This window comes from Nicotiana sylvestris, chromosome 11 (assembly GCF_000393655.2).
Source record: "Nicotiana sylvestris chromosome 11, ASM39365v2, whole genome shotgun sequence".
Classification (NCBI taxonomy): Eukaryota; Viridiplantae; Streptophyta; class Magnoliopsida; order Solanales; family Solanaceae; genus Nicotiana; species Nicotiana sylvestris.
In genome coordinates, this window is record NC_091067.1 from 147,180,648 (window position 1) to 147,201,824 (window position 21,177).

The 21,177-nt window shown below is 36.2% G+C and overlaps 1 protein-coding gene across 1 annotated transcript; it reads left to right on the forward strand.

The window, feature by feature from the left end:
• Positions 1-8,825: 8,825 nt before the first annotated feature.
• LOC104211782 (zinc finger protein ZAT8-like) lies at positions 8,826-9,341 on the forward strand. Its single transcript, XM_009760905.2, has one exon. It carries the CDS (start codon positions 8,826-8,828, stop codon positions 9,339-9,341), a length of 516 nt encoding a protein of 171 aa, XP_009759207.1.
• Positions 9,342-21,177: the final 11,836 nt, after the last annotated feature.

The window sequence follows — 21,177 nt, forward strand, 5'->3', positions numbered from 1 at the left end:
CTGAGGTAGAGATTCCTTCTTTAAGAATCATATAGGAAGTCAAACTCAGCGATGCAGAATGGATAAGGAGTCGCTATGAGCAATTAGCCCTTATAGATGGAAAAAGAATGAATGCAGTATGTCACGGTCAGATTTATCAGAACAGAATGTCCAGAACTGTCAATAAAAGGGTCAAACCAAGACAGTTTGCACCAGGACAACTAGTGCTGAAGAAGATTTTCCCACATCAAGATGAAGCCAAAGGAAAATTCTCTCCTAACTAGCAAGGTCCCTACATGGTTCATAGGGTGCTAATAGGAGGAGCACTCATACTTGCATAAATGGACAGAGAAGTATGGCCAAAACCAATCAATTTAGACGCAGTCAAGAGATACTATGTTTAGACTACTTACATTTCTTCATCTGATGTAATTGAACTACGCTTGACCTGATTCCCATTTAAGAGGGGATACATAGGCAGCCTTGTGGGTTCAGTCATATCATAATAAAATTTCCATTTTTCCCAGAATCAAAAACTGGGGCAGAATTTTGAAGAGGACCCTCAAAATTCTGGAGCGAGTCCAGCCAACACCATGGCATGTCAGGAAATCAGAAATTGGTTAAGAAACTGGGGCAGAATTTTGAGAAGGGTTCTCAAAGTTCCGAAGAAGGTTCAACGAGTTCGTTGCTCGCAAACGGTTGAAGGATCATCTACCAAACTGGGGTAGAATTTTGAGGAGGACCTTCAAAATTCTAAAACTGTGATGTCTCTGAAATATGTTATAGTCACTAGTTCATCTAAAATTATTTGATATTTCACCATGTTTCTAAAATAATTCTATTTTTATCAATAACTACATATTTTTGAAAACTTTATTTCCGTAACAGTCAGGTGTTACCCAGGGAAACTCAAACAAGGCCTCTAGAATAGAACAGAACAATGCCAGCGAACAAAGGCACGAACTAACCTCCCTTTACGAAACTTACAATTTTTCTTTGAGCGCAGGCACATCTGACGTAGCGGTAACATTCACAAATATATATATACACGAAACAAAATCACTATCAAACGGGCCATCAGACACTGAACGTATCCCCAGCTAAGAAACATCCTACCCTTATTTGCTATTCGTTCTTTACATGGGACTAAGCCCTGTCCCGAACCTTGCATGAGGCTAAGCCCTGCCTCCATATTTGCATAAGGCTAAGCACTGCCTTCCATTTCCATGGGACTAAGCCCTGTCCCGAACCTTGCATGAGGCTAAGCCCTGCCTTCATATTTTCATAAGGCTAAACACTGCCTTCTATTTGCATAGGACTATGCTTTGTCTCTAATCTTGCATGAGGATAAGCCATGCCTCTATATCTGCATAAGGCTAAGCATTGCCTTCTCTTTTCATGAGACTAAGCTCTATCTCCAATCATGCATGAGGCTAAACCCTGCCTCCATATCTGTATAGGGCTAAGCATTGCCTTCTCTTTGCATGGGACTAAGCCATGTCCCGAACCTTGCATGATGCTAAGCCCTGCCTCCATATTTGCATAAGGCTAAACACTGCCTTCCATTTGCATGGGACTAAGATCTGTCTCCAATCGTGCATGAGGTTAAGCCATGCCTCCATATCTGCATAAGGCTAAGCACTGCCTTCTCTTTGCATGAGACTAAGCTTTGTCTCCAATCATGCATGAGGCTAAGCCCTGCCTCCATATCTGCATAAGGCTAAGCATTGCCTTCTCTTTGCATGAGACTAAGCCTTGTCCCGAACCTTGCATAATGCTAAGCCCTGCCTCCATATTTTCATAAGGCTAAACACCGCCTTCCATTTGCATGGGACTAAGCTATCTCCAATCGTGCATGAGGCTAAGCCCTGCCTCCATATTTGCATAAGGCTAAGCAATGTCTTCTCTTTGTATGAGACTAAGCTCTGTCTCCAATCTTGCATGAGACTAAGCTCTACCTCCATATTTGCATAAGGCTAAGCACTGTCTTCCATTTGCATGGGACTAAGCCATGTCCCGAACCTTGCATGAAGTTAAGGCATGCCTCCATATTTGTATAAGGATAAACATTGCCTTCTATTTGCATAGGACTAAGCCATGTCCCAAACCTTGCATGAGGCTAAGCCCTACCTCCATATTTGCATAAGGATAAACACTGCCTTTCATTTGCATAGGACTAAGCCTTATCCTGAACCTTGCATGAGGCTAAGCCCTGCCTCCATATTTGCATAAGGCTAAACATTACCTTCTATTTGCATGGGACTAAGCCCTGTCCCAAACCTTGCATGGGACTAAGCCCTGTCCCGAACCTTGCATGAGGCTAAGCCCTTCCTCTATATTTGCATAAGGCTAAGCTCTGTCTTTCATTTGTATGGGACTAAGCCCTGTCCCGCATCCTGCATGAGACTAAGCTCTGTCTCCTCTCGCACATGAGGCTAAGTCATGCCTCCATATTTGCATAAGGCTAAGCCCTGCCTTCCATCTGCATGGGACTAAGCCTTGTACCGCATCTTGCGTGAGACTAAGCTCTGTCTCCAATTTTGCATAAGGTTAAGCATTGCCTTCGTGTGGGACTAAGCATTGTCCCTCCTTGCATAAATGTTGCTCTATTCTGGCATTATCTATTTGCTCCTCTTTCGGGCTAAACTCTGCCCTCAACCTCACAAGACTAAGCCTTGTCTTGTTGACTTTAGCATCATATTGCTGCATTTCATGGGCTGAAATATCACCAACCTGTCCAAAGGCGCCATAGTCTAAAGGCATTATCCTCATAGCTGGAAGACACCATGTCATGGCCTGAGGATCTCTCAAATTTGCATATAATTATTCAAAGGCGACATGGTTCGGAGGCACCATTTTTATGGCCCGAGAACATCATTTCATGGCCTGAGAATCCCTCACTGAACAATTCATGGCCCGGGACATCATGGTCTAAGGACATCATCCGCACCGTCCAAAGACAACTTTCATGGTCCGAAGGGAATCTGCATCATGTTTAAATTTCCGCACAAATACATATTCGTAGCATCTCTTTATCTTCAGGTAACCAGTAAGCAACCACTATCCCAGCAAGAGCGACCTCGCTCCAATTCCTTCAACTATCTCAAACTTGACCACACTCTCACTCATCCCGAAATCTCGTGTCCGTTCTTGCAATGACTTTATCGGTATATTCCGTCAATGGATCTGGAACTACACATGGTCTGATTCCTGCAAAACTAGGGATATGTAGGAATCTCAAAGACCAGAGTCTGGCCTCTATCTTTTAAAACATCCCATTCGGTCAAAATTGACCACCATTTCTTTACCCGAAAACTCTTTCATCCTTCTCGGGTAAAAAGGGGCATTTGTTGATACCCAATTTTTCCCTATAATATTTTGAAATACATATATACCTTTAAAACTATGCATTAACATCAACGGGTATTTTTTCATAATTTTTACATTTTAAAATTAATTTATCTCAACATTTTCTTCATATAAATAATTACAAAATTGCATCACAAATGATTTTAAAACATCTCTAAATTTCATATTACCATTTATGGTCTTATTAAGTTCCAATTAATTTACAAATGGCCAGATTTACACCTTTTGGTTACAATTGCACTAATTTTGCAATTATAGTCCATATACACATCACTGCATAATTTTACCAGAAATTGATCCCTTATATTTTTAAAATATTGAATAATTATTTTGAAGCACTTATGTGCATGAAAATTATTTTTTCTCATTGTTAATTATTTTATAAAATAATTTTATTCAATTATTTGGGTATTTAACAAATAGCCTTTTAATCTCCCTAATTTTCGGATTCAAAAACCAGCCCAGATCCCTAACCCAATTCCCACAGGCCCAAATGCAATTAGACCCAACCCAGTCCCCTCTAATCTTAGCCGTTGATCTTTGAGATCAATGGCCCATATTGATTCTTACCAATTTTAACTCGAAACGGCCCCCTCCTAACCTAAATCATTTCCACCATACCCCGTTGTCACCCGTTCCCTTCTCTCTCAAACGCTCTCTACCTAAACCCTAATCCTCAGGCACCGTCACCAGCTTAGCCCTCCGTTCTATGATGTTTCTCTGTCGTCTCAGGCCTATACTGGCCTCCTACTTGCTATGGTTCATCAGTTTCTTAGATCCTTGGGAAGATCTCAAGGGACCTAGGCGGTCTGGTTTGCACCTTTGATTTCTTTGCCTGTTTTAGGCCATTTGCTTGACCATGAGTAAGAAGCCTCTCTTATTTTGATATGAATACATGATTTTCTGGACCTACGTTCTCGTCTCTATCATGCTTTCTAAAAACCCTAATTTCTTATCTCCGATCTTCTCAGATTTGTATAGATCTGAGACGAATCGAACATATCTCACATGTTTTCCTTGAAAGTTTCTGGTTTTCAACTGATTCCCCATTTTCCTAAACTAGTTTACCTTAAGTCATCTTCTCAAAAGGTTTTTCGGACTTTTGAACGCTTAGTCGTTTGTTCTTAAGTGTTTTGACTGATTTATGCTAAAGTTGTATAAGCCCTAAGTCGATTTGTGTTAAAACTCTAACTGTCTGATGTTTTGCTTCGATTCTAAGCTTTTCAAAGTTACCAGTCATGTTGGTTCATTCTGTATTCTAATTTACAGGCCTTTCCTTAGTCGAATTCCTTACTTTGTGATTTTTTTATCCTAATTAACCTCTATTAGGGTTTTGAATTATTTTCCGCCTAATTTCTCTGTGTCCCTAAAGTTTTATTCAGCCTATTTTGTTTATGAAAATTGATATATCTTACCAAAATTGTTGAGTGATTTGCTCTGTTAATGTTCATGTGTATGATTCTTGATTATTACCTTGTTGATGACTTTAATTAGTTTTCTTGCTTTATTTAGTTTCCTATAGTATCTACTGATTCTTTGCACGATTATTTCCTTAATTATATTCTTAATTATTCACTCTTGCCTAAGTATGATTTGAATTTCTTTCCTTAAATATTTCTTGTCCTTATTGTTGGTTAATTACCCTTAATTAAGGGAAGATTATGCTAATTTTTCGTTTAATTGGTTTTGTGATCTTCCCTTGATTAACTGAAGTTTATTCTTTTACCTTATTGGCTCTACTCTTGAATTACTATATAGACTCCTCTGTTTTACCTCTCAATGGACGAACATCAGTTCACAACACACACATACATTCAAACTCTTCTCCTTATTTGTTGCTTGTGCTATTTGTAATATTGTGGGTCTAGCCGGCTAAAAGCCAAGGCTAGATATTGGAACTACACTTGCTCTATATTCTGTACTCTTTTTTTTCTCCAACTGGTATGTCTCTAGTTAAATTTGAAACCCAAACTCTATGTGTTTCATTCCTGCACTAGCTCATTGACTATGAATTTAACCTATCCTCTTATTTACTTCTTTGCGTAGTATGCCTAAATTCTGCCCTGTTCAATGTATAACTAGTATGTCTATACTTCACCAGTTATCTGATGTTTGACCAGCCTATTTGTGATTTATGTTTAATCCCTTAACTATGTGATCATATTGGTTACTTAATGCATATGGTTGATCCTACTTGTGTGTGTAATTCTGTCCTCTACATCTTTCCTTCATGTCTTAATTGCCTACTATCCTGGTTAATTTGTTAAGGTTATGAAGCTCCTAAGTGTACTATACATATTGTTATCTACATGCCTCCCTGCACCCTATTCATGTACCCTCAATGAAATTCCTATATATTCCCAATCCCTTTCACCCATGTGTTCAAACCCGCCTGCTGAAGTGCCTGTGAATCTAAACCTTCTATGATTGACTGGCTGTCTACTGAATTTTCTCTCCTCAGAACTATTTTCAAAATGTTATCAGTATTCTTCTAAAAATTGGTTTTCATTCCTAGCATTTTCTTAAAATTGGTCAATTCCAGAAACTCTTTTTCACTCCTAAAAAAATTATATCCACACTGTTTTCACTAAGTCTTTCAAACTATGTCAAGCACTCTCACTTACTCTTAGGTTATTAAGTTCTGCCGCTCTGGTATGTGTACTACTTAGGGATCCTTGAGATCTCTCTGAACTCTGGCATATCTGGGTTGGCTCTTCCACATTGCACATAACCAGTCCCTATTTGAGAAAAGTCTTGGTGTGAGCACTGTCCGGGATCCTTGAGGTCCTTAGGGAACTCGGACACACCAGGACAATTGTTGGCTATGAGATTTTTGAGCATTTGAGACTACATTGAAGGTCTGGTACTCTCAGGTTTACTTTGGGCCTGATTCAGGCTCCCTATAGTATCATTTTACATTGCATCTGTGTAATTTATTCAATCCTGGTCTGTAATAATTATTTCTAAATAGATATTGGGGTAACTAGTGAAAGGGGGGTTGTTATGTGATTCTGTGGGATAAATTGGGTAGAAACCATGCTTTAGGTGTTACGTTATGTTGAGTTGATGTAGAAATCATGTTCTAGGTTTGTATGACGCATTAGATATCATGCTTTAGGATTTCTATGCTCACTCGCATTAAACCATGCAAAATTTGTGCATTAGATACCTTGATTTAGGACAATCACGTTTATTGCTTCTGCATATCACATGTTATAGGTTAGCCATGGCTTCTGCTTCCACTTGCCTATCCTCTTCTTCTCTGCGATCTTTTCATTGCTGTCATAATATTTATAGGAAAAAGAATGAATATTCGAATATATTTTTGTATATCAAGTTAGAAAATTTTGAGAGAAACGTTAGAATGTAGAAGTGAGGTATACACACCACATATATATAGGTTGAGCTATTTAAGCTTGTATATAGTAGCTAACTTCTACGTGTTATTCAAAGCATGATAGTTTAGTTGTTCATTTTTTCTTGTTGGTTAAGTTGGTCAGATTTAATGGGTCGTTTTCAGATTTAATTTAGTAGTTGAGATTGCTGACTCGCCGCGTTTGAGTAATTGATGATATTTTCAGGTCTATTTCGTTGAGGTTTCTAGAACATTTCCCCGACACAGCTTTCAGACGCTTGACAAAAAGGGTTGCAACAAAACGAATGTGCAAACGTAGCCCGAAAAGACATAAGCGCTTATGGATTCCTGGCCCATTGATTAGATTCCAATTGTTCAAACTTTCAACATTTGTTAGTTTTAATAGAAAGTGCTTTTCTTAAATAAATTTCTAAGGAAATCTCTCGAAGAATAATACTAGTAGTTTGTGTCTGATAAAATAAAAAAGCTTTTGTCATTATTAAAGGAGTAAGTTTGTGTTTGTTCAATCTTTTGAAAAAAGTATTTTTGAATGTAAAATTACAAAAAAATGTATAAAGATCAACTATATAATTTATTTAATAGATACAACAATAATAATTAAGTCTTAGTCGCAATCCGCTATATGAATCCTCACTTCTTTCTATAAACTCAATTCATATTATTAAATAGATAAATAACATTATTATTTATCATGAAATATTTAATTGATTTTTAAAATTTTATCTACTTAAATAAAAAAAATAATAGAAAAAAACAATAAAAAAATTTAGCCAATATAATATTTAGATAATATTAATAATTTGTACATTATTAATGTATTTTAACCTAAAATAGCATGTTACTTACTATTTATTCTAGCCTTCTAGGTTACCAAGTAAATAAATTTACTTACAATTACCAGAACACCTAGCCAGACGTGAGAACTATTCCTAACTGTTGATTCTAAAATTTGAAGATGAGGGGTTGGGGGGGTGACATTAGAAATTGTTAAGCACCTTTTTCTTTTGGATTCAGAATTAAGTAGTTAATTGGAAGATCTTTGAAATCCCCTTCCACACTTCTCATGATGATTAGCGTGTCTTTTGTTTATGAGAAACTAACTCCTGATGTACATAATATATTGCCCCTGATAACGCATCTAGATTAGTATCAGGGGCGGAGGGCTTTTGAAACTCGATTTGTCGCAACAAATAATTTTATGAATCCAATAATTTTACTTAGATTATGTATTGGCATTAAGAAATTCGTTTAATACGTATATATTTAATTGTGAACGTAGTAACTCTCAAAATTCAAAACCCATAAATAGTAAAATCCAGCTCCACCTCTCATTAATATATATATATATGCAAAACTAAAATAAGTTTAAGATTTTCTTTGTAATGCACGAAAAGCGTGGATACATGCTCTAATTTTCATTACACACATATTCACATGGTATATTATATTACACACTCACACAGAGTCCGATCCGCGTCTGTTATTCGCGTATCCGTGATCAACAGTTCTTAATGCAGCACTTTAAACCCATTGTTTTTATTTTTTTTAATTTCTTGTGAGTCACATTTTTTGCCCCAAAAATAGTGAGCTTCTTTTCTTAATTTTTAAAGGTTTTTCGTCAATTCTTGAAAATTGAACTACAATTTTGTAATTAGGATTCGTATTAGAGCGTGATAAATATTTTTAGAGCATAGATTTACAATTTGCTGATGATAAAAATTATTTTCGCTCAATATTTATAAATAAATAAATAATCCGAAAAGGAAAACAGTCTAAAATAAGCCTAGGGCGGTTAGATATTTTATCATATAAATTAACAGTTAAGTTACATAGAGGCGGTTTTATACAATCATTAATCAACTCGGATTGTATTTTTTTTTTTTTAACAAAATTTAGTCCAACTTGGTCTTGGAAAAGGAAAGAAAGACGTTATAACAGTAAGCCACAATAATCCTTCTCACTTTACTTGGGCCACAAGAAGTCTTTATTGTTGGACTCACTCAATATTCCCAAACTCTATATATATAGCCACAGTACCACAACTGCTTTATAATTTCTGCCAAACACTAATACCAAAGTGACTAATTAAGTTTCAAAAGCCATGGCGTTAAAGAGAAGCAGAGAAGAAGAAACTGTATCAGTGGAGAAACTAGCAATGGCGAATTGTGTAGATATAATGAAGAGAAATCAATCAAAAGGACGTAGTAAAATCTTTGAGTGCAAAACATGCAAAAAACAATTTGATTCGTTTCAAGCACTGGGGGGACACAGAGCAAGTCATAAAAATACAGCTATTAAACTCATGTTGATGAGTACTTTTCCTAACGAGTTACCTGGTAAACCTAAGAAACATGAATGTTCGTTTTGTGGTGAAGAGTTTGCTTTAGGCCAAGCTTTAGGTGGACATATGAGAAAACATCGCGATCAATTAAATCAACAGCAGCAATACCAGTATAAGAAGAAGAAGGTACAAGAGAAGAGTGATGTATCTGATCAAGAAGATGGTAAAGAGAAGAAGGATTTGGGTAGTGAAGGGATTTTTTTCTTGGATTTGAATTTGACGCCGTATGAGAATGAATTGATGGCGGGGATAGTTCCTGTTCGTTCTTGGTTGTAATTAACTTCTTAGTTAGAGTACACTTAGAGATTTCTGATATTGTTGTTGTGGCTTAATTGGTGTAAATAAAAGAGCTACACTAATTTTAATTTTTTCAATATTAACATGATTGTTTTTTGTGCAAAATTTTCTCTCTTATTTGCAATTTTTTGTTTGTGCAAATTTTGTTTTAAAGATTTTAAGTTTTATGCATTGACAATATAAATATTTTTTATATAATCAGATTAGTTGTAAGGCAGGTAAATGTGTAATAAGCATGTGTAGAATGAATCTATTTGAATACTCAAATATATAAGTATGTAGATATTGTAGAGAAAACTTAATATAGAGCCCGTTTGGATTAGCTGATCGTTAGTAGTGTCTGGAGACGTGCTGAAACTAATAATAAACAGTTGATATGTTTGGTAGAAAATGTTGATAAGCTGTTCTTTTGTTAAAAAAGTTAAAATACCCTTAAAGTTTTTACAAAAGATTATGAATTAAAAAGTTTCTTTGTAGAGAAAATGATAAACAACGAATATGGAATGATGAGAAATTAAAATATTTATTTTGGAAAAAATATTTTGTAAATTAAAAATATTATTAAGGATAAACTAGCAAAAGTCTTGGTCAAACTAAAAGTGCTTATAAGTTGAAAAGTCATAAGTTGAGGGTGACCAACTAAAGGCTTCTGATTTTAACTTATAAGCACTTGGCTTATATTGAATATTTATCAAACGCGTAGAAAAGCCAAAACGTGCTTATAAGCCAGTTTGACCAGCTTATAAACTTAGGCAAACACCCTCATAGTTTCGAGAGCTGACTTAAAATCTTTTATCAACATATACTAGTTTTTAAGAGGAGTGTTTTGGAAAGCAAGCCGTGGAGTAACGATAAAGTTGTCTCTGTATGACTTGTAGGTCACGAGTCGCGGAAGCAGTCAGTATGTTTGCATTAGGATAGGTTGTCTATATCTGGTGTGCGGCCTTTCTCCAAATCCTACGTGAAAGCGGACTATCTTGTGTATCGAACGGCTCTTTTTAGAGAAGATCCTATTGAGTGAATCCAACTGATTATTTGCGTAGAGATCCTTTAACAAATGTGTTTGGGATTGTCGTTAAGAGTAGTTAAAGATAATTGAACTCAACCATCATGGCATCATGTTTAAATTCTCCAATTTTAATTTTTGTATTTTTTCCTTGTTTGCTATATACCTTAACTGCTATTGAATTACGCAATTGACTTGACTAGGAGATTTGTCTAATTTCTTACATTAGAAATATGTGCACTTACGTACTGATCACTCAAAAGACTTTCTAAGTTGGAAATTACATAGTTTAATAATTTTCTCGAAATATTATTTATTATGCACATACTCATGAATATAAATGTATACATTGACGGTATCTTTTTAAATCTCTTATGTATAAAAGAGAGATCTTTTATGTCTAAAATTAAATTCCATGTGTAAAAAAAGAAATAGGGTCAAAAAATTAAAAATAAATTTATAACTAAAGAGCCAAAAAAACAATTAACCTTAAAACAACTAAGAATTTCAAAGTTTCCGAAAGTCGTTTCGTCATCCCATAATTTTCTCTTGTTCCTTCTTTTTCTTTTGCTGGACTTTTCTAGTTAGTAATTGTTGCTTTCAAACCATTGGCGGATTTAGAATTTTCAGAACATGAGTTATTTATTTAAAAAAAAAAAAGAAATAGAGTATTTAGTGGGAATTGATTCTTCTTCCCTTAGGTAAATAATTTAACATTTAACCAAGTGTATCATTGAACCTCTTAACACTATGGGCACTAACAAATAATATAAGATTACTACTGAAAAATATGTACATAAAATTTCTAGTTTGATGGAAAGACAATGGATTCAAATAAAACCCACATGAAATAACTTTGATGGTAAGTTATATATCTTGTTTGAGATAGTGTTGACAGCTTCAACAAATACATCTGTGTTTTAATACTAAAAAGTGATCTGAAAACTAAAACTAATTAAATTTGAGCGGAAGAAATTCCTGATTAATAGAAACAATTAAAATGGCTATCGCGTTTTTCTTCTGATATAAAATAAAAACACAAAGGATGAAGAGGAGATCAAGAAAGATCTGAGATTTAGAATTGATTTACGCCGACTATTTTCCCATTAAATTATTCCACTCAAATAAATAACCTGGATTACTAGTCACCGAGGGTCCCACCAAAGATGGAGCTGCTCGCCTAGTAAAATAATACAATCAAAACTTCTCTATAATAGCTCGTTTGTTTTGAATATTTTTGAATGTTATAGCGAAGTGTTGTCACAGAGAACATTTATTATAATATAACATAAAAATTGGTTCTAGAAAACGCTTGGTTTTTATAGTGAAGTGTTATTATATAGGGATGCTGCTATAGAGCGGTGTGGCTGTATTACACACCCACAATTAACTAGTTCTCCATCCTTTTAGAATTTAGCATTAAAATATTCCTCGTTTATTATGTGGCGACTAAAATGAAAAATCTTTCAAACATAAAATAGTTGTAATAGAAAGCTGTCACACAAAATCCATATATAATTTTCACACAATATCTTCTTCACTTTAGTTTAGAAACATGTGATGTTGGAATTAGTAATACATGAGAATTGTACTATCGAAAATAGTAATACTGATTGTGTCGTAGGGATTAGTATGTATAAATTATAAATACAAGAATTATACTATAAAATTTATTTATTACTGGATGTTTGATTTTTTGTATTAAAAATCATTGTATAATGTATATTTCTAAAAATATGCTTTTATTTTTTTACCCAAATATAATAGTATTTGTTAAGACACTAAGGGTTATTTTTGTTACGTAGTTATTTTTTTCATGTATTACTATTTCATGGTCTATCTTATATATAAATAATGTATAAATTGCCGCATTACTTATGCGGTATCAGTTGTGTGAAAAGAAAATTTGAAACCAAATATGAAATATTGTATGTATTATGCTAATTTTCATGTGGAAAATATAATAATACCAAATGTTGGTTGGTGTTTTGTTCCCAACTTGTCTACGAAGCAATGGCGTGGCCACATGTATTCAAGGGGTGTCAGCTGATACCTCTTTATCAAAAAATTACATTGTATAGTTAGATAAATTTTTTTATGTACATATACATATACACACACTTCATATTATATATTGATTTTCCTTGACTTATTTGTAGATTTTACTTCTTTTATATTGTGATGTCCGTTGGTGAAAATTCTTACTCTGCCATTGGCAGTGGGAGTCACATGCACCCAAGGAGTGTCAACTGACATCGGTCTTCGTCAGAAAATTATAGTGTAATTGGGTAATTTTTTTAAAAAATATGTATATATACTATATATTGACATCTTTGACTTTTTGGTGAGTTTATTTCTTTATATTTTGATTCTCTCTGCCACGGACCATTTGTACCAGAGTCCGGAACCAAAATGTGGTTTTTTTACTCAAACTACACAAATAGGTGGTAAAAAAAATGACATTTTTATATATAGCGCCATAATATCTGGCGCTATATACTAACAGTAACGGAACCGTTAAGGTATAGCGCCAGGTATTGTGGCGTTATACTGTAAAAGCTGACATGGTCAGGTATAGCGCCACAATACCTGGCGCTATATATACAGCATTAATGTATAGCGCCAGGTATAGTGGCGCTATACATAGATATTTTATACCCCTCCGTCTTCTTCTCCAATTCATCCATACACCATTATTTTAAAACTCTTCCCCTCTTCTTGGTCCCCCACCGATTCTGCCTGTTTCTTTAAAAAAAAAATATCGGGTCCCCCCGACACATAAAACTCGAAGAAAAAGGGTCCCACATTCGAGTAGAGTTTCGTGCTATTGTTGATTCACAATTCCGGAGTCAAAATTTCAATCTTTTTGCTTTGCCAAAATTCTAAATCGAGGTATTTCGATTTATTTTAAGTTGAAACATTTATAATAATGTATATTATTTGATTTGTATGTGTTCTATTTCGGTTTGTGTTTTTTTTCGAAACTAGCATGTTAAATTTATCCGAATTTAATATTAGTGTTTCTAATAAAATATAAATTAGTAAAATAAATTTGTCTGTTAATATCCTGATTTATATATATGTTTTTCATTCCGTTTTGTATTTTATTTGCAATTAAATTTATTTGTTGTTTATGCTTAGTTTAGATTATTTTTTAGCGTAGTAAAATCCAGACCTTTTTAGCGTAGTAAAACGTAGACCCTTATAGCGTAGTAAAATTTAGAGCCTTGTAGCGTAGTAATGTGTAGTATTTTAGCTTAGAATTTCTTTTGTTTAAGTATCTTATACTGGTAGTTGAAAATGCAAACTTTGTACAATTAAATTAATAATTGTATCAACACATATAATTAGTAATTTGTACAATTAAGTTATTAAAAAATATGAATTTAAATTATAATAAAAACACATTATTTTGTACAAATTATATATATATATATATATATATATATATATATATATATATATATATATATAATTTGTACAATTAAGTTATTAAAAAATATGAATTTAAATTATAATAAAAACACATAATATATATATATATATATATATAATTTGTACAATTAAGTTATTATAAAATATGAATTTAAATTATAATAAAAACACATAATTATATATATATATATATATATAATTTGTACAATTAAGTTATTAAAAATATGAATTTAAATTATAATAAAAACACATAATTATATATATAATTTGTACAATTAAGTTATTAAAAAATATGAATTTAAATTATAATAAAAACACATTATTATATATATATATATATATATATATATATATATATATATATAATTTGTACAATTAAGTTATTAAAAAATATGAGTTTAAATTATAATAAAAATACATTATATATATATATATATATATATATATATATATATATATATATATATGTATATATATAATTTGTACAATTAAGTTATTATAAAATATGAATTTAAATTATACTAAAAACACATTATATATATATATATATATATATATATATATATATATATATATATATTTGTACAATTAAGTTATTAAAAAATATGAATTTAAATTATAATAAAAACACATAATTATTAATGATAGTTTACAGTTGACGACATGGACGCGACTATACATCCCGGCCCCCGGACGTTGGATCTATTAGCCCTACAGCCCCAGCATAGATCTGAGTATATATGGGACGGACAGTTGCTTACGCAGACTTTCCGGGCTAGGAGAGTGGATCTATTGTGGGAGTTTTTGAGTCCTCCCTGCATTCTACATCCCCGCGTGGTCCATTACTTGGAGGAGATGGGATTTTATAGAATTATTAGGATTGGCCGGATACAGCTCGACTATGCTTTGATCACGGCCTTGATTGAGCGGCGGCGACCGGAGACGCACTTTCCATTTGCCCATCGGCGAGGCCACCATCACACTCCAGGACGCTGAGATTTTATATGGCATGTCCGCTGATGGCTTGCCAGTTTTACTGCTTGCGACCATGAGATATTATTCGTGGCAGTCATATTGGGATATGCTGCACATGTTCACGGGTTTCATGCCGGAGGACGAGGCGGCAGCGTCTGGGTCCAGTCGTATACAGTTGGTCCTCATTAGAGACCACCTGCTGCAGATCCACCATACTATCACCGATGAGTCTGCAGAGGTGGATGTACAGCGATATACGAGGCTGTTGTTGCTCCTTCTATTTGGGGAGGTCTTATTCCCGAATACTTCGGGGAACCTAGTGAGCCTCTGTTTTCTGCATTATATTGCCCGGTTCGAGGATACATCTTTGTACAGCTAGGGTGGTGCTGTCATCTCATATCTGTACAGGCAGATGTGACGGGCTTGCATCGGCACACAGAGAGACGTTGGTGGCTTTCTGCCGCTTCTACAGGTGACAACATATTCAAATAATATGTCCATTAGTTACAATTCTACCAAGTTATATTTAATCTTATACTTTACGTCAACTTTATATGTTAGGTTTGGGTCTGGGAGCGATTTCTGCAGTTTCAGCCACCTCTACCACAACTACCGGCTAATGTAGAAATTCTGCAACTCTCTCTAGCCTGTAGGTAGGTTATGCGTCATACTCTTGCACGAGAGTATGATGCCCATCATAATCTCCCCCTCTGCAGGGATGTGTTGGATCTGCTGGAAGACGCACAGGTGAATATCTAACTAAACTTACCTATTATAGATTAACTTAGTGATGCGCACTAACGATTTGTGTTCTTCTTTGATAGTTCATCTGGACGTCGTACACCGATGAGGTGATAGGTACCCTGCCAGCGTATTGCAGGTTTGGCCAACATATTTGGAGGGCTTTTGTCCCGCTCATATGCCTCGATATTGTCGAGCATCATGCCTCCGAGCGGGTATTTCGTCGGTTTGGCCTGCCGTAGCCTATACCGACTCCGCCTGCATGACATATTTTACATTATGAGAGGGATGATCGGTCCAGGGCAGACGACACATTTATGGCATGGCTTAACGAGCAGTTGGGTACCTGGGACCGGCGAGGGGACTTGACCCCACCTCCGCAGCACTTTCCTATTCCACGTTATATGGCATGGTACCGCACTGTTTCCCGACTTTTTATCGGGAACCCAGTTCATCAGGCACACGGTCGGTACGTCTCATACGCCGGGAAACACGAGGCCCTGGTATGTTTTCTGTTATTATTAGTTATATAGCTATAATTTAGTGCCAAGTATATAGTTTATATTATTTACTTTGTGCAGGCAATTGGATTGCATACCGTCTATCATATGGGGCAGCAGATGCAGAGTTATGTCCACGATCATGTGGCCATGCAAGAGTATAGTCGTCGATTCATGGATGTGGCTGCACAGACTCTGCAGCGAGCTTGATCGGATCAATGTTTGACACACGAGGCTGATTATATGGACCCAACAACGTACCAGCGAGGCCGTGGTATCCTACGAGCTGGTGGTGCCCGACGAGCTGGTGGTACCGGACGACGTGGTCGTGGGCGGAGAGGAGGTGGTCCCCAGCAAGGGGCGTTGAGGCTCCTGCTGATGATGTTGCTGCTGATATGGCAGGTGGCATGCATGAGACGGACATGCCGTCTTACAACCTTGGAATTTATCGCACTCCAGTGCCATCGCAGGTGACCCCATTGGGTCAGTTATTGATCACGGGCTCGGATATTCAAGGAGTGGATTGGGGTAGATACTTCCCAGGTCCGTCTACCACTGTTGAGGATCGACCGACCCGAGATTTTTATAGTGGGCGCTGACTGAGTTATGGCTCCGCATCACATGCGCAGGTATGAGTTTATTAGTATTGAATTTGAATTGGTGTTAACTATAACTTATTTATTTTCTTTAACTTTATTAATTTCCTTTTTAAGGTTTCATGCGATGCAGCGACAGATGACTATATTCAGGATCTAGAGACGATGATGGTAAGACAATATAAATTGTTGTGAATTGTTATGTAGTTATCTATACTAAGTTTCATATTATTATGTAGCCTTCTACTGGAGCTAACAGCACCACCGATACATGTCATTCTGTGATGCATCCAGCTATAAGGAGACGACTTGAAGATGATGATCGCGATAGCATACCCGGGCGGGAGGGGATGCGCCTCAGGCCAGCGGCTGCATTGAGACACACCAGATGTAAATAATATTTTTGTATACATTAACAATATTATTTAATCAAATATGCGCATTACTTTTTTTAGTTCTCCATTCGTTTGATAGTTTCATAAAATAAAATTTAGTACAACACAAGCACTTAAACTTAACTTCTACTTCAATTAAAATAAAATTTAGTACAACACACAAGGAAAACATTACTGCAGTACAAATACAATCACAAACACAAATATAGCAGGCCAACATAATAAAAATACATGAAATATGAAAAATACACTAAACACATACATGCCAATGTTTAGCCTCGGTTGCTATTTATTCTCTGCTCCAACCACTTAAATCGTTCTTCCAGTTGTTCTTTTTCTTCTTCTACCTCTTTTAGTTTTGCCTTCACCTCCGCAAGTTCCAGTTTATATTTTTTATTCGATCCTTTTGTGCTTCACAATTCCATTGTGTTTTCCATTTTTCTTCTCTCACCTCCTTCAGGTTCGCCCTCAAGTCTGCAATAATTCTATTGCTTTCCTTTTCATGTTCCTGTTGTCTTAAACACATATTATGAAGAAACTAGAGTTGTTCTCTGTAACATTCCCGATAACATGGTTCATCAACCCATTCTTGAAAATCACAAATAGGTTCGCCGGGAACCTTGTAAAACTGGTTCATACAGTGCCAGTAGCAGCGTCCAACTTCACCACCTTCCCAACAATTTTGCATCAAGCATGCTTTTCCACAGTTGCACTTTGGTGGACGAAAAGGTTGAGCCATTTGTGTAATATTTGCTTTTAGTAAAAAAAAACCTTACCTTTAATAAAATATTTATTTTTAGTAAATTTTGAGCACACAACATAACTACAATGAGCCCGTTATTTATAGGCGAGACAACACCCACATAACGTACTATCTAATGGCGCTATACTTTGCGTGTTAAATATCATGATGTTGACAAGACAACTTTATGTCAGTTGGTCGGTTTTTTCAGTTCGACAAGACAGCACACACATAACGTACTATCTAATGGCGCTATACTTTGCGTGTTAAATATCATGATGTTGACAATACAACTTTACGTCAGTTGGTCGGCCTTTTCAGTTCGACAAGACAACACACACATAACGGTTTATCTAATGGCGCTATACTTTGCATGTTAAATATCATGATGTTGACAAGACAACTTTATGTCAGCTGGTCGGCTTTTTCAGTTCGACAAGACAACACACACATAACGGACTATCTAATGGCGCTATACTTTGCGTGTTAAATATCATGATGTTGACAAGATAACTTTATGTCAGCTGGTCGGCTTTTTCAGTTCGACAAGACAACACACACATAACGGACTATCTAATGGCGCTATACTTTACGTGTTAAATATCATGATGTTGACAAGACAACTTTATGTCAGCTTTTTCAGTTCGACAAGACAACACACACATAATAAATATACAGATAATTTTATTAAATTATTATTTAAATAGGTAAAATAGGAAAGTACAAATAATAGTTAACAAGCATAATTTTATTTCATAAATCTTGCAACATAGATATAACAACTAATTATTACAACATCAACTCATCGGTAGTTAGGTACACTAGAAGAACACCCACCACGAGCTTGATTAGTTTTGCCACCCAAACCAGCTGAAGGATATTTACGACGGGCGTGTCCTGTTTGCGAGCATATACCACATTTGCGCGCATAAACGGTATCACTAACATCCATTTGGTTCTGTATACGTGTTCTCTTCTGCACCTGTCTTTTACGCAAATAGGACTTGTTACACACTATTTTAAAGGGTTCTGGAGGCCAATAATGCTCAGCACCCACTGGCTGCAACTGACCATTATATGTGTTTAGGTACTTAGAAACACTATATTGTTGATCAACATAGTTGGCCTCCGCATAACCAACACGTTGAAAACACTTGATGGCATGCGAGCAAGGCATGTGGTAGATGGACCATTTCCCACAGGAGCATAACCTTACAAATTCATTTACAGTATGTACATTATTAACCCGATTATTATGGATAGCGGTGCGACCTTCAAAAACACCTCTTTCGTTATCATACTGCAAAAATGAATGCCAATGTGCTCGCCGTCTGTATTTCTCAAATCTCTTTATAGGCACTGGCATAAATTCAACACCCCTCTCCATCAATTCTGTTGCAGCTGCAGACCGTTGAACAAACCTCTCCGCCATCTGCTTGAACGACATCCGCACCATGGCTGTGACGGGCAATCCTCTTGCCAACTTCAATAACCCGTTGAAGGACTCTGACACGTTTGTAGTAAGAATTCCCCATCGTCTGCCACCATCCGCATGTAACATCCACTTTTCAGGGTCATGTCGCATTAACCAACGATAGGCTGCCTCGTCTTCTTGCCTGATAGAATCCATATGCCTCCGAAATTTATGTTGTTGGTGGTCTGTTACTGTCATCCACATCAAATCATGTAGATCCTTGTTGGGATGTGCCTTCTGGAAATTGGCCTTAAAGTGCCTCACACAGTAACGGTGGTATGCATAAGGTTCTTGTCATGCAGGTAAGTTCTCCACAGAACTTAATATACCACCGTGCCGATCAGATATTAGACAAATACCTGAACGTTGTTTGACAACGTGCTCTTTCATGTGGTTCAAAAACAGCGTCCACGTCTCTGTGCTTTCATTGGCACAAATAGCAAAAGCTAGAAGAAATATCTGTCCATTAGCATCTACTGCCACAACTATCAATAGCTTGATATCGTACTTTCCATAGACATGAGTTCCGTCTATGGATATTACTGGCCGGCAATGCGAAAATCCATCAATTGCTGGCTTAAACACCCAGAACACATAATTGAATATGTATTCTGGTGTTCCCGGACTCTGCTCAAGCTTCCATTCAACAACTGTCCCGGGGTTAAAGTGCTGTAGTGCGGCCATGTACTTTGGCAGAGATGTAAATGACTTATCCCAATTACCGTAGACAATTTCAAACGCTCGTTTGCGCCCAAGAAATGCCTTTCTTTTCGTAATGGTATGGCCATATTCCTGGTGAACCGATGTAATGCACTCTTTGATTATATACCTTATGGACGCTTCGATATGCGGAATAAGTACAAGAGAAATCAAGTCAATATCCAAGTTGAAGTGATTCCCGTTGAATGTGTCCATTTCGCATGTGTGGGTGGGAATGTATTTACCCACTTTCCACATACCTGTCTTCTTCTTGGTCGCACGCAACATCCAATTACATGGCCAAAACCACCTGCGGCAAACAACCTTGTATACCATCGGACTTGACTCTCATACCTGCATCTCACGACACTCTTTTACGTTATGCATTTTACAAGCCCTGCTTAAACGCGTTTTATCAGGAAAAAGCATCCCATTTGCAAGCACCGTTGGTCTAGACTCATCCCACATTGCTGTCCGGATTTCATCAAAATTCCTTGTTGGAGCTTCCACATCCGGTACGGTTGGCAAGTTATCAATGTAAGGAATCTCCCTTGAATGAAACGGCACTTCGGACTCATACACTCTTCGTCTAGGGGGTCTCTCTTCAAATCAGGTCCTTCCTCCTCATCCTGCTCATCACCATCCTCACGAAAAAAAGGGCGTCTCATCTCCGGATTCATCGGCATTGTTATCGTAATCACTGTTCTGTTCCTCACTCTGTGCATCTGCCAGATCCCGATGTAATACGTCGTTTTCGGTCAATTGAGTGAGTACGGGTGGTTCAACTTGCACGTTTTCACTGCACAACCAACAAAATTATAAGCTACTGAATTAATAAATGATTTCCATATGGCTATATCGCTTCACTTACAAGTCGTAATGTGATGAAATTTCATGATGGGCATTTTCAATTAAGTGATGACTACCGGATGGGCCACTTGTAAAATTCATATCCGGTCGGTACCCCTATTAAATATATGAGCGTTAATACAAATTCAATACGCCAAAAATATACATAATTAACACAAATGAAAATTGAAGTTTACCACTCGTCTTATGAATTATGAAAAACAGGGTATAAATTATTTTCTCGCTGATCATTCGCCGGCGGTGATAAGCTTAAATCAAGAAAACTCTTTCATCCGAAACCTGTCCGGCAAAAACTGCTCCATAATAACCACCCGATGACTGGGGGTTATCTCTGCTACGCACAACCTCGTTTTTTGGAACGTCTTCGACCTTCACGTACATC